Source organism: Scomber scombrus, chromosome 22 (genome assembly GCF_963691925.1).
Source record: "Scomber scombrus chromosome 22, fScoSco1.1, whole genome shotgun sequence".
In the NCBI taxonomy this organism is placed as follows: domain Eukaryota; kingdom Metazoa; phylum Chordata; class Actinopteri; order Scombriformes; family Scombridae; genus Scomber; species Scomber scombrus.
The window spans coordinates 19,176,818-19,192,343 of record NC_084991.1 but is presented as its reverse complement, the minus strand read 5'-3'; the positions used below and the strand labels follow the sequence as shown (position 1 = coordinate 19,192,343).

At 40.4% G+C, this 15,526-nt stretch overlaps 1 protein-coding gene across 1 annotated transcript in view; it reads left to right on the top strand.

The window, feature by feature from the left end:
• Positions 1-250: 250 nt before the first annotated feature.
• LOC134004610 (ninjurin-2-like) overlaps positions 251-15,526 on the top strand; it is a 30,925-nt gene continuing 15,649 nt past the window's right edge. Inside the window, exon 1 of the mRNA XM_062443946.1 lies at positions 251-352. Within this exon, the coding sequence (XP_062299930.1) occupies positions 251-352 (102 nt within the window). The remainder of the gene's footprint in view (positions 353-15,526) is intronic.

Sequence of the window (15,526 nt, the reverse complement as noted above, 5' to 3'; positions counted from 1 at the left end):
AGAGATAGAGACAGAGAGACGTGCATAAAGAGTGTCAAGTGAGAGAGAGAGGGAGCAGAGTGAATAAGCCGTTTGTTTGTCCCTCTGCTGTCCTCCCTGGCCTTGCCTGGTGCTTGGTGCCTGGCGTCCAGGGTCATTTCCTTTCACAACGACCACGGCCATCCTTGCATTAGCATTTTCACGGCTGTGGGGGCAACACTCAGTGTGTGTGAGAGTGTGCGTTGGTTGCTAGCTCGCTACAGGCCTCATTATGCAGGGACTGGGGAAGACAGAAAGAGGGGAGCAGGGCCGAGACATCGACCTGACATCGCTGAGATCCACCATGCCAGCCAGCGGCCCTTTGCAGGTTAGTGTGCTTAAAGGGAGACCTGTGTGAAAGAGGGGGAGACTGAAGAGGGGGAGACAGAGTCAGGAAAGGAAAGAATAAGGAAAGAAAGTTGCATTATACAGAAGATGCAACTCTTCTCTCTTCTTTCCCGTTTCTCCTCATTCTGAATCCCTCTTCCCTTCTCTCTTTCATCTCTTTTTCTGTCAGTCCTGGTCTATCTGTGACTCTGAATCGTTGCTCCTGTCTTAGCTTTGCCGCAGAGCTGTGGTATGTCCTGCCTATGTGAGACCTAAGGATCTGAGGTTTGCTGTGTGGCTCTCTGATTTAGGTTCTCTATTCTGAGACCAAGCTATGCTCGCAACATCCATCAAATTTCAATTAGGGCCTGGGTGCAAAGGCTAATAAAGTCCTCTAATGTAGCTACGGGTCAACAGAACAGGTACTCACCAGTGCCAAGAAAAAGGGGTCAAGGTAGGGTTGGGGTCTTGATAGATCACTTTTGAAAAGATGCTTTTATAAGCAGCATTTTAAACTATTTTTATTGCTTGAGCGTATTCTTGTTTTGTACTTATTTTTTTCTTTTAAAGAATCAAATGTAACTTTCTCAATTCAAGATGTGTTTGCTATTGCTTAAAGCAGTTTTCTACTTCTTTCTTTCCTATAATAATCTTCTGACTCCTTATTCACTACTTTCCTAATACCACCAACCTCCCACACACACACGCGCACACACGCACACACTCCCTCCCCGGTGTCTGTTACAATTCATCTTCTGTATCAATGTCAGGACCAGCAGTGTTCCTGCCCATCAACCAGCGGGGCTATCAGTTACTGGTATATTTAGCTACATAGTCTCCAAAGAACAAAGTGCTACTACTGCTCAAGAGTGTGTGTGTAGGGGGGTCGAGGGGTCTCTTTGAGCAAGAACCACAAGGTGTGGGAGAAACAGTGTAGCGGAGTGGATGAATGTTAATATGCTCAATGTTAAATATATAATCGTAGTACTGTGAAGTGTTTGTTAGTAAATCAAAACCAAACAGTGTCTTACCTAATACTGCTGTTGGTTCAGAAGCTCACACTGTACCTGCAAAAAATCTGATATTACTCAGTAACAGAGATGTTCGTTTATCTTGTTCAATAAATCTGAAGTTAAACTTTCACTTCAATACCAATGCCCCATGGTAAAACTGTAATTTCATTTCCTCACTGTAAGCACAGTGGTGGGAATAGTCATAGCAAAAATAAGGTTGTTTACCTTGCTACCACCTCCAAATGTACCACTCACATGAATAGCAGTTCTGTTCATTCATCCAATTTAACTCAGTGTACGCTGAGATTATCACTCCCACACACACACACACACACTCCCACACACACACACACACACACACACACACACACACACACACACACACACAAGCACAGGCACACTCTTTTCACAATTTCCCTGTCACGTGTTGATGAGTCACATTTAAATGTCAATGAGACTATGAAATAATATAAAATATGTTGGCAATGCACTACGTTAAGTGCACTGGTTACAGTGGTTATGGTAAGCACAGTTAGCTCATACAGTAGCTGAAGCAGATGTCTGTTGTGTATTTTAGCAGCAATTAGCAAGAATTTAAGTGACTAATTTGGATTTTGAGTGATGATAAAGACCACCATGACCGCTGGCAGAGCCAGAGGCACACTGTTGCATATAACATGAGAACCTGAAGTGCCTTTTGGCCAGACACAGCTGCTAACTATGGCAGTAGTGATCATATCATACAGCTCAGAATGTAAATGTTTACATTCACAGATGATACAAACTCACCACAACTATTTATTTAAAGTCCGTTGGCTTAATCATAAGTCGACAGATGTGAGGAGAGATTGTGGGATCTCCAGCATAACAGAAATGAGTAAATGTGCATGTGTGTGGGTGTTTAGGGATGCATTTGTGTTTAAGAAATTACTCTATCAGCATGATACATATCCTGTATGTCGATAGCGGCTCACACTATATTTTTGTATGTGTATGATCATTATGCATCTCATATGTCTTTGTCATGTTGTTTTAGCAGCCAGATCGATGGATGGTTGCTTCTGTACTTTAAGGCTTAAGGTGCAGCAGGTGTGGTGGGATATAACTACTGTATATAATTAGATGTGGCTTTGCTCACACCGGTGTTGCGCAATAATTTATGGTAAATAGACACTGTTGGTGCATACTGCTGTTAAGGCATATGGCTCATTCATATAACACATTTTGCAACCAGTCTTTCTTCGAGCTCATCATCATCTTGCCATTTCATAGTAAAAGGTTAAAAAGTTAAAGCCTTGACATAGTAAGTTAATTCGTGCCATGAGTCAGTAATATTCTTCCCAGAGAACTTTGAATGTCCTCTGCTGCTTGGTAAATCACATGTTTCGTCTGTAAGATATTTTAGTTATACAATTAGCTTGACCTGAACACTCTGGATTATACCCTTTAAATCCCATTGGGATTTGAGCTGCATATACATAAGCTGCCATGAGATGAAACCCCTGTATGTCAAAACTGTGACCTGTCTGATTTTGAATGGGTCTCATAGTCTCATAGTTCATGACATTTTCTCAGCATCCAGACGTAAAGCAGTCAGGGTAGCTTCAAATCTTCAAAGTCCAAAGGGGAAGCATGCCATTTTCTGAAATTGTATTTATGAGGCTTTCACGCAGTGTTTGTGTGAAGCTGCCATGATGAATCTATTTCTATGGTGTGAAGGCTTTACACCTCTCAGTCACTCTCTATGTATAGAGCGCAGCAACAGGGTGTGGAGCTCTGACGCAGAATTAGGAATCACAAAGCGTCTCCCAGCATGGCAGTCGTATTTCAAAAGTAGACTATCCACACTCTCAGAGGAGGATGGTTCCTCAGTTACTAAATAGTGCTTTAAAATATAGATTTGATTATAGACAAATGCTGCGAGGGTCCTTGTAATATAGAGTGAGAACCACATTAAACTAGCTCAAACCAGCACTGAGCTGTCTGGAGTGCAGCCACAGACCACACATGACCACACCTACGGTAGCTGTCAGAGGTTTAATAGACTTGTACATTTCAATGAGAGGACAAGGGCCAGAGACACATTGACTTATTGACCATTACTGCTGCATCAGCCACAAGATGTGAAGGAATTCAGCCTCATTGTCTTTTTATCTCCAAGTAGGCACATACAGGCTTTGAGAGGTAATATATGTACTGTCCTACTGTATCATAACCACTTTGTAAGGTAGTAAGGTAATGTATTTATTTTTCCAGTAACAAGTTGTGTAAGGGATTACAATTAGAAATTCAGTAATAACAGTACAGCTACTAATCCCAGTAATGCTCTGTTACGTTTACACATGGGGTTCGGTGTCCCCACTGTCTTTCTGGGATTAATGGAGGGTTGATATCATAATTGGGTTCAGCTGACAGACTGCTCTGGATGAGGATAAAATGTTGTTTGCAGTGTTCAGTCCTGCACCTTGGTGTGATCAGCCTGTGACTGAAGGTGCTCTGCCGAACCACCTCCAGGGCATGGAGTGGATGAGTTGCATTGTTCGTGATAGATTTCAGATTTTCCCCCTCTCTATACCGCCTGCTGAATCATGTCCAGTTCAGTCACAATGATTGAGCTCGCCTTTTTTTTATCAGTTTCTTGACACTGTTTCTGTCTGCTGTGCAAGCGCTTTCCCCCCCAGCACACCGCACCAAAGAACAGAGCACTGGCTACAATAGTCTGGTAATCTGTGCTGGTAAATTTATCTCAGCTTTCTTAAAAAATACAGTCACATTGTATAAGAGGAAATGTGTGAATGTGTAATCAATTTTTTTTAACAGAGTACAGTTTTCAGATAATTTGCAAAATTTGAAGGAAAAAAAGTTATTTGAGGACTGTTTGCTAATTTAGAGGTGTCTGAATGACACTTGACTTCAGCAGCTCCATATTACATATGATAATATGCAGTAGCTCTGTACAGACACATAGCATCATATCTTGGTGGAAGCGCATGAAGCACAAAATAAATTCACAGCAGTCCAACAAGAACAGTAATTATATTTCAGAGAAGTGCAAAGTCGCTTGCATGTAACAAGCCTGAACTGGCCATGAACCAACTTAAGGGTCACGGTCATGCTGGTAGTAAATATAATAATAATCATACTAATATCTATGATTATAATACTAAGTATATATGTGTCATAACACTTACAACAACTGTATTTACCTGTATTCTCAGGTGTATTTTTCTCTGGACAACTTGTTTACTTTAATTATTTTTCTTTTATTCTTCTGTTTTAGTGTCTTAGTGCTTTGTGTCCCTCCATGACCACCGTCCCTCTCATCTCCTTCCCACTTCTCTCACCTCTCAGAATACATTGCTGCCTCTCTTTCACATTCACAACTGTGTGTGTGTGTGTGTGTGTGTGTGTGTGTGTGTGTGTGTGTGTGTGTGTGTGTGTGTGTGTGTGTGTGTGTGTGTGTGTGTGTGTGTGTGTGTGTGTGTGTGTGTACAGTAACCCCTTCTTGGCCCCTGCATGGCAAATGTCACATTCTGACTGTTGGTGTGAAGAGTGAGCGAGAGAGTGTGTGTGTGTGTGTGTGTGTGTGTGCGTGTAAGCATATGTGTGATTCCAGGAACTTTCAACCAAGACCGACATAAACCTCAGCCTTGAATGACTTTTGTTGTGTAATAGGTATTTCATGTATATCCAATGTATGGTACACCTGTTTCAGGCTATGTGTGTATGTGTCGATCAGTAACATAAAATTACACAATATGAATGGACGGATGCTCTTCAGTTTTACTATAGTTTTTCGGATCCAGACTACTAGATTGTGTCCAGTTATCAATGCCTGCAGTTCACACTTGGCCTCAGATTTTGTCTCAAGTCTGTCTCATCTTCATCAGCTGAAGTTTTTATAGAGATCGATCTGTTAACATGCTCAGAAACTCTTATAATTTCATAAAACCTGTCGGACTTCTCGTCCATTTTCCAGGAGAAAGTTAAATATGCAAGTTGACCACAGAAAATCCCAACTCAAGTTTAATTTACTAGTTTGTTCTGGGGATTTGACCCTGATGAAGACGATTGAGAGCACAGTAAACATAATGTGTAGTGAGTGCAATACTATTTAACTATTTTTAACTTTAAACTTTAAACGTAACATCCCATAAAAAATGTTTCTCCATCATACATTGTCCCTCATCTTCTTCTCCTTTTTCTCTTCATCACCCCATCCCCCAATTATTTTCCTTTCTCTCTATCCCTCTTCTTCCTCTCTCCTCTGTCCAAGGGGTAGTGTGTGTTTTCTTTTCATTTTGGGGGGGGAAATGACAGTGGACCGATTTTGAATCTGAAACAGCTTTATGGGAAATGGGCCGATTGCGCTGGCCTGTGTGTGCGTGTGTGTGCAGAAACGTGAAAAGATTTTTTTTGGAAGGTTTGGGAAGTGTGTGCAGAAAAAGCCAAGATGAGTGATACCAGACGAAACTTTAGATCCTACCAGATATAAACAATTAGATTATCACACACACACAGACCAGTCACTCTGTCGCCTGCTCTCTCCGTTTCACAAACCCACAATTATATTGTCACAGAGTGAAACACAGCAGATATATAACGCACACGTATTCTCATTACACACACACACACACACACACACACACACACACACACACACACACACACACACACACACACACACACACACACACACAGTGTTTGTCATATTACTGAAATGATCATCCTTAAAACCTTGAATTGATTATTACATACAGAATAAATCACAGTCTGCAGCTTCAAGCCAAGAGTGTTGTGTCACACTTCTGTTCCTCCTCCACTTGTTCCAGTCATATTTGCCAAGAAAGAACAGGAAACCCCCTTTCTGGTGCTGACGCTCCCCTGCAGGGACATATAACTCACAATACTATAACACACACACACACACACACACACACACACACACACACACACACACACACACGCACGCACACACACACACACACACACACACACACACACACACACACACACACACACACACACACACACACACACAGATAAATCACAAACTAGAGTTATAAATCCAACTTCACTGTATATCAGTCTTTTAAAGCTTTTCACAGACTTTCCATGTAACCCTGTATATACACCCAGCTCATAAAAAAACTGCTGTTAACTGTCAAAAGTTTTTTTTCTGATAATTCACAAACATGTATTTATATTCAGATGATTGTGTGTTGCTTATCAACTGCATATATTATACGGCTACAGTGGTTTAAAGTGCCATACACACCCTGTTTAAAAAGGTCCCTTTTAGTATGTGCTGCACTTGGATCCCAGCCAAACAAATACAGAGGCATGGCTCACATGTAGCCACACATCTGCAGAAAAGCATATAAAAAATAAAAATAAACATAAACATGTACAATGTTATAAATATAAATATATACATATACAATGCTGTAGAGGCTGTGTGTGGTGCAGTAAGTCTGTACATTAAGTGCAGAGCTTGACGCATAGATGTGGGATTGATACAGTATGCTCTCGTCAAAGAAAGCGACACACATATTTCCTAAAATGTGGGGCATCAAGAATGAGAGAGGAAAAGTGTGTGAAATGATTGAAATCATAAAAAGAGAGGAAAGGGTGGAGAGAGAGGAAATCAAGAGAAGAAAGGTAATTGGGATACGAATGGACACACACACACACACACACACACACACAAACACACACAATCTGACCTCTTGTGTTTGTTGATAAAACGTATTGCTATGCGTCGGGCAGCTGGCCAGTATAGAGTCTGTGTATATGCATGTGTTTATGTTAATTGAAGGGTCATCTAAAGGTAAATATAGACCTCTCTCTATCTCTGTTTCTCTTCCCTCCAGCACGAGTGTGTTGGGTCATCGGATAAGACAAAGTGTGTGTATGTGTGTGTGCGTGTGTGTGGGGGGGGGGGGAACCCAGGTGTAAATGTTGCTGGTCATTCCTGTGTGTGTGTGTGTGTGTGTGTGTGTGTTTGTGTGTGTGTGTGTGTTTGTTTGTTTCTGTGTGTGTATTAACTGTCCATTTGACATATGTTTGTTAACATGTAAATATGTGGCTTGAATGGCGAGTGTGTGTTTGTGTGTGTGTGTGTGTGTGTGTGTGTGTGTGTGTGTGTGTGTGTGTGTGTGTGTTTGTGCTTTCATGCATGTTGTGTGCCCAGAGGTAAACACAGCAACCCCACTGAGATGAAAACCTTTGTATGTTGTGTATTGTGTGTGTATCAGTGTATTACTTAAGGTGGTTATAGTTTATTGGCTTCAGTATTAATATAAACAATATAAAATGCAAACAAATGACGCTTGCATGTAGTCAAACCCTAAGGAGACCTGATTGAGCTAGCTAATTAAATCAGTCTGTGTTGCTATATGCCAAAAAACTATTAAAAGCTCATCAATGGGTTCCTTCATTACTATGAATGTTGGCACTTTGGTATTTTCAGTACTGTACGCTGTCCTATATGCTGTAAATATTTAGTAAAATGTTTTAATCCACGGTTGAAAATAGTCCCAAGAAAATGTACGATTTATTCCTTTTTGAGTAAAGTTTGCCAAGAAACAATAGTAGCCACCTCTAAAGGGAACTGAACCCTTTCCCTAAAAATAAAACTGTATATCTGTGACACGTTTTTTGATATTTAAAGCTACCCTTACCTTTGATACATTTTTACACATTTTTTTGTTTAGGTTAAAATGCTATTAATAAGGTAATGGCACTCTACAATGTTACAGAGATCCACCAGGCATAGAAACTAATCATTATTCCATTCTCATAATATTCTGTGAAAACTCCCACCAATCATATCATTCGGTCTGAATGATATGATTGGCCGAGCGACTTGCCTGTTTTCCCCTTCCGCATTACGTAATCGCGCGCACCCCCACCCGGAAGAGAGTCTGTTGTAGATCCACGGCATTATAATACATCCATGATCCACGGAGATAGCCGTAAACAGCCAGTAACGACTGACAATGACCGACAAAAGCGGGCCACGGCTTCCACCTCCAGCCGCTCCCACGGGGGAAAAGAAAACTATATATATATATAGTGCGTGTTCGCGAAGGGGAAGGGAGTGGGACATAGGAGGGAGGAGGGGGGTTGTTGCTGTTCGAGTTTTTTCAAAGTGCTGTGTGAAATGCAAGAAAGGTAAGAGTAGCTTTAAATAACCAGTGTGTAGAGTTTAGTGGTACCTAGTGGAATGGACTTGACCCAAATGGAGTAAAATATTTATAAGTATTTATATTATAAATTATAAGCATTGTTAGCACTTTATATCTCTGCCATATTGCACCGCCATGTTTCTACTGTAGCCTAGAACAGACAAATCAAACACTGGCTCTAAAGAGGGCCTTTTACTTTTTTTTGCAAGTTTTACAGCCACCATAGGTTCTCCTACATGCTCAGAAGTGGAGGGGTATTCAGTTGGTTACAATCTGCAACGTCACCACTAGATGCAACTGAATCTGACACACTAGTCCTTTGAGTCCAGAGTCGGAACCAGTTGGCTATGGATTGAAAGCCAAAGGCAGGATAAGGAAGTCAAACTGTTTGAGAGAGACTAACAGTGTTGGTTTTGGTCTTTCATGGTACACTAGCTTTCACATAAAAGCGATTCAATAAAAAAAGTTTCTGTCAGCTCATAAATACTGAAACAATTTCTAAATACTCTCAGCAACAAGCTTTGTGTTCAAGTGCATAACCATTGCATTATAGCAACACAGTAAACGACATAGCTGCATGTATGAGGTCATGTGTGATTTTCAGTTTGTTTAAAGGGAAAAAATGAGAGCAGGGATGGTTCGATGGAAGGAGAGAAAGCATGTGGGAGGTGGGTGAGGTTCTGTCTTACCTCATCCAGTCTCCATCGCTGATGTGTCTCGGTGCCTGTGGTGCTCATGGGACTATTGTTGATTTAAACACAATGAGCTCACACTCAAAGTGAAACAAAGGCACTCTGTGATGAATTGCCCCTCTGTGTAAAGCCACTCAGGCTTGGACCAAAACTCAAAGTGGTACACACTGTCATTTTATCATGGTTCAGCATCTTTGCATATTTACACACAAATTTCACTTCTAGCATGTACTGATCAAAACGACTATATATAATACAGATAGTCTCAAATTTCATTCGTTCCAATTTGAAATTTCCCCATGACTGGACACATAAAAGGTTTCACAGCATTTTTTTCCCCTGTAGTCTTTTTGTCTATATAAATCTTCTGTTTAAACCAATACATCATATGTAGGAGCCTCTGAGGACCTACTTGGATAACCTGAGCTTTACTCACCCTCACCTCATTGATCTACTACATTTGTGTATGTATGTGTGTGTGTGTGTGTGTGTGTGTGTGTGTGTGTGTGTGTGTGTGTGTGTGTGTGTGTGTGTGTGTGTGTGTCTGTGTCTGTGTGTGTCTGTGAGTAGGAGAGAGTGGGTCGCTTATTCAGGAATATCCATCTACCCTTTGACCCCTTGAATGAAAATAAACAGTCATAACTCCTCTCAGACAAGTCGTCATTCATTCTCAGAGCCACACACACACACAGCCCACACACAGCAAAAAGCATAGTCATCCAATACATTTAGCATACTTTAAAGTATTGTAGACAAAAAAGAACAGTATTTACATTTTCAGTATGTGTATAACATCTACAGAAATGTTTAGGGACCTAATAGTGGCACTAAATGAAAGATCAGAGGTCTCTAAAATCATTTATAATCATCCTCTGGGTACCAAGAATATATGTAAAAACTTTCATGACAATTTCTTGACAGTTACTGACTTCTATTGACTACCAAAACTCAGCTGCTTTGACTTGCGCTGCTGCTTCAACTATGAAATCGTTGCAAGCAGCAGCGCAAGTATTGTGGCAATGCAACTAGCCAATCACTGCTGTTGTTTTTTAAAATTTTGCAACAGTTGCGCCACATGTTGTGTGACATGTGTGTTATTTTTTGACTCATTTACCTTGTTTGCTTCATGAAGGTTGTTAAAGAAAAGTAAAGAAGCTGAATGGAAATTGATTGAAGTCATCTGATTTAAATTGATGGTGAAGACATGCAGCTGCTGTATATACAGTACATGAAAGCAGCAAGCAGACGTGGCACTGAACATTGAGAGTTTTGTCTCGGTGGAAAACTTCCATCATGACGATTAAATACTTTAATTTCCATCAGTGGTGAGACATCACAGCATTGTGGTTATCTGAAATTATACGAGTGGTTGCTGAAGCTTTGATCAGATAGGTCTTAGATCCATGTTGATCATTCCCACATTGTATGCAGTAATACAAACTCTGGTGGTAACCAGGGAACATGATGGGGATTCTTCCTGCTTATTTGAGCATACACGTGTTGATAGTGGTTGTATAAAAGCTGCAGAGGCAGTTTTACTTTGATCATCATCACACCAGCCATACTGTATCACCAACCAGTCATGCATGTGTGTGTACATAGGCTACTGAGCCGCAGTAGTTACGCATAAGTGATGTATTGTGTGTGTGTGTGTGTGTGTGTGTGTGTGTGTGTGTGTGTGTGTGTGTGTGTGTGTGTGTGTGTGTGTGTGTGTGTGTGTGTGTGTGTGTGTGTGTGTGTGTGTGTGAACTAGGGGAACAGCCCTTTCCTGTCATAAAGTCACAGGAACTAACATGTGGAAGATAACCATGACTGTGTGTATGTGTTTTTGATGAAGTAGTATGTCAGAGAGCAATGTGTACAGTTGTGTCATCAGGACACCTTTTCCATAGGTGTGTTTTAAAAATGTGTGTGTATGTGCAAATATTCGCTCATGCGTAATACATCTTTTATGTGTCAAGTGTGTCAGAATAGTGATATACACACATACACACAGTCACACTTCACCTCATCCAGGTTTCTACAGTATGTCTCTAGTTGAACTCTTGGCATACCTTTAACTTGACAGACTCTACATATCTTACTTGTGCCAAGACTCACTGACAAATAAAAAAAAAATGCATTGTCTTCATTTCCATCACATTCCACATGATCAAGTTTTATAGGCTGGTGAGGCACAGATAACAAACTCAGGTACAGGTTCGGGTGTGTGTATGTATGTGTACACAGGGTGACAGTGACCTCGCTTCATGGTTGGTCACATCTGACTGGTTGAACAGGCATCCAGTTGCTGGTGACTGGCGTGTACAGCCTACACTACACCTGGAAAACATTTGGCTTCAGTATAATTCTGCATGTCAAAACTCAAGTAAATACAATGTTGGCAGGGATGGAAGTTGAATATGCCAACTTTAACCCTCCTGTGTTGTCCTCGAGTCAAGGAAGGAAGGAAGGAAGGAAGAACGATGGAAAGGAGGAAGGAAGGGAGGAAGAAGGAAGGAAAGGAGAGAGGAAGGAAGGAAGGAAGGAAGGAAGAAGGAAGGAAAGGAGGGAGGAAGGAAGGGGGGAAGAAGGAAGGAGGGAACAAAGGAAGGAATGAAGGAAAGAAGGAAAGAAGGTAGGGACGACGGAGGAAAGAAGGAAGGAAGGGAGAAAGAAGGAAGGAAAGGAGGGAGGAAGCAAGGACAGAAGGAAGGAAGAAAGGGGAGGAAAGAAGGAAGGAAGGAAGCAGGGAAGGAAAGGAAGGAGGAAGGAAAGGAAGGATGAAGGACAGAAGGAATGAAGAAACGGAGGAAAGAAAGAATGAAGGAAAGAAGGAGGGAGGGAGGAAGGAAGGAAGGAAGAAAGGAAGAGAGGAAAGAAGGAACAGTCAAAACAGATGGGGTCAATTTGACCCGGGAGGACGACACAAAGGTTAAAGCACCATAATGGTGTAATTTTGACTTTATAAGCAAATCCTGACAGAAAAATGTGAACAGTAAATACAATATAGGGGATAACGTGCATAAAAAAAGATAAAAATATAATAAAACCAATAAAATGTTTATTTAACAGAAGCAGATAGACTAATTTTAAGTCTCCACAGTTGAAATGGATTATACACTTCAAATAATAAAAATCAAATTGTGTATTTCATAAGAAGATTTCATAAGTTTTTTCAAACACCATTAACCCTTGTTGGTAATGAAGTTTTTATGTCAGTAGGTTTTGTGAAGCCCAAATTGATATAACTCTCACTTTGAGTCATTTTCTTAGATTTGACAAAGATGGTTTTCACAATACTAAAATTGACTTCTTCAAGAAAACAATTAACAAAACCCGTCAAAATTGAAAAATTATTAGTTACATTAACATAATTTCAGTGTTTACCATCTGCTGTGCTGTTTGCTTTACTGATATTGATGTTGATTAATGAGCATTTTCCTGGTAAAGAAAATAAATAAATAAAAGAAATGACATTTCCAAATTTCTACACAAGGTCCCTTTTGATGTTTTGAAAATGAATGAAATCTCCTTCAGTGTAACAGTTGAATACCTGTCTGTCTCTTTAAATGTCTCACATTTGGGATGCAGCCTCTGCTCTCCGCACAAACAGTAACATTCGTGGAATTCGGGAAGTGGGAATGCCCACATACACACAAAAAACACAGAGGAAGGAAGTGTGTGTTGTGGATGGTGATGAAGGCCAAGCCATAAAAGCCAGGAAGGCGTAGGGAGGAATGTCCTGTGATGTCACACGTGGCCATGCCTGAAACCTTGTCGGCCTGGGGGGAGATTTTTTAACTCCAAACAGCTTTGGCTCATCTGTGAAAAAAAAAAAACATCAACTCAAGAAGAAAGAGTGACACCTCAAAGAAAAATGGTTACATAGTCACTCTTGCATTTCAGGAGCTTTTTACTACACTTGTTCACACCACCGCTGAGCCCCATGGGCACAAGTCCAAAACACAGCCACGTATACTGTACAGATATTTGAATATATACACTCACAACACACACATATACACACATCCTGCAGTAGTAGCTTTAATTGCTGTTCTCTTGACTCTTGTCTCGTTTATTTTGGATACAGGCACTACTTTGATGTGACTGTATAGTAAGTCAAGATCAAACTGTGACAAATTGACTCAAGTCAATGGATTAGGATTACACCAAACCACAAACACTGTTAAGACTTGTGTAATCACTGTGGTTGTAACTCTTCTCGAAGGCTTAAATGACTCATAAAATCGCTCCACCTAACAAGTGTTTCGCTGCTTTTGATGCTGTAATGATTTTCGCTCTCTTACCGACGGTATGCCAAACACACAGGAGGAGGAAAATTGTGGCAATCCTTATCGCAGAAGGAATTTTAATTTGAGGTATAATATATTATTGTCTGTGTTTTTTCACGAATAAAACTATTTTCCTCTATATCCATGAGGGTCAAGCTGTTTGTTGGTGTTTTCAGACAAGTGCTACATTTATTTTTTTTTTAGCTTGAAATGAAAATAGTGAGAAAGTGGGTGAAGATAGAAAATGGAAAGATGTTAAGGTCCCACAAAGACTTAAAATATGACCATAAACTGTTCCTGCAACCGTGCTGATTTTCAACAAATGAACTAATTTCTTATCTACAATGCCTTCATTGTTACATTAACATGAACCGTTAAGTTGCACAACAGAGCTTTAACAACTTCAACATGAATTTGCATCTACTATCATTTCTTTGTCATCGTGGTAGAATGCAGCGCTACAGCATTCGTGAGGTCTGAGATCTGTTTTTAGAATATTCCTAAAAATGTGTTTCAGTGAAATAAACTAAACATTGTTTCATGGAGCATTTAACTCTGAAATGACCCGTGTGCTGCAGCAGCGGGGTGTCACCGTGTGTAGAGACAACATTCCTTTAAATAGAAGGTTTGAAAGCAACTCCCACAGGAGCAAACATCTGCATCCCTGAAGGGTCTTTCTGCAACTAATTGTTGACCTCTGACCTCCTGAAAGATGGTGGGAAGCAAAAAAAAAAGGACCGTGCCAATTTGACAACTGCAACACAACACAAGATAATCTGAGTATCTTAAGGCATATTTGTATAGTTAAAGAAATCACAAGTTTCCTCTAGATTGACATACAGTATCCATGTCTAAAAACGACATTTTCCAGTATTTGTAAAGTCCTGATCCACAGATTTCTGTCTGAAGATACTTTTATGACAGGTTAAGCAAAACAAAGTAACAAAAGGAATTCCAGCTATTGCCGCCATCTATGTCCTCACAAAGACTCTTTGACATCAGTCTATTCACTTTCCAAACATGCTTTACCTGTAATAAAAAGCTTCAAGCAAACATTCAACAATAAGTAGTATATCTTCACAACTACACAGATCTTGCCGGAGGGGACATGGTCTTTTTATGTGCCATTGTGTAAAAGTACATGTGTGTTTCCTCTAGTAATTGGAGTACATGTGACGTGTGGTCTGGGGTGTTTTGTTCTTACTCTCTGGATAGGTCAGAGAAGGGTGTTTGACCTTTTGAACACGAGATCATAACTCTGTGTGTGTGAACTGTGTGTTTATGTGTGTGAAAATCGGATCAGCTCCAGGCGTGTTTGAAAAATACTGTAAATATGTCAACGTGTGCGTCTTTCATGGACCTCTTTCATACATAATTTAACTCTCAATACTGGTTCATGTTATTCTATGAAGTTGAGCAAATACAGAATATGAGGGAATGTGATACTCTATTATAAGGAACCTTGACAGCAGTTGCTGGATGATTACTAACCTGGGCTAGAGTGTAAATTCTGCTAAAGTGCTGAAACTTGTAGCATTATAAAAATCTGCAAGTGACATTCAAGGAATTCAAGTATGAAGAAAAAAGCTACAGTGCAGCATACCAGAGCATTACATTTAAGTAATCAGTGCAAATCTTCTGTTATTAAAATGCCTTTACTCTAGTCGCACTGAGCTAAAGATTCAAGAGATTTAAGCTTGTTATGTAGCAGTGAGGTGACTCTGGCTGTACATACTTGTCATTCCTGCTTGTCAACACTGAAGTGAACTAAAGTCACCACGTCAGAGGGAGCAGTTCAGAGGCAGTCAGAACATTTCTGGCCATGCGTGTGTTTGCAATGTTGCCTTGGCAGCACATAGTGTCTTTGATAGTGAATGCACAACTGGCATCACACACACACACACACACACACACACCTAGCATCCACACGCATTGCTGACAGACACACACGCACACACGCACACACATACACATCTGGCACACATTTCAAGGGTATTTAGCATGCCAGAAAA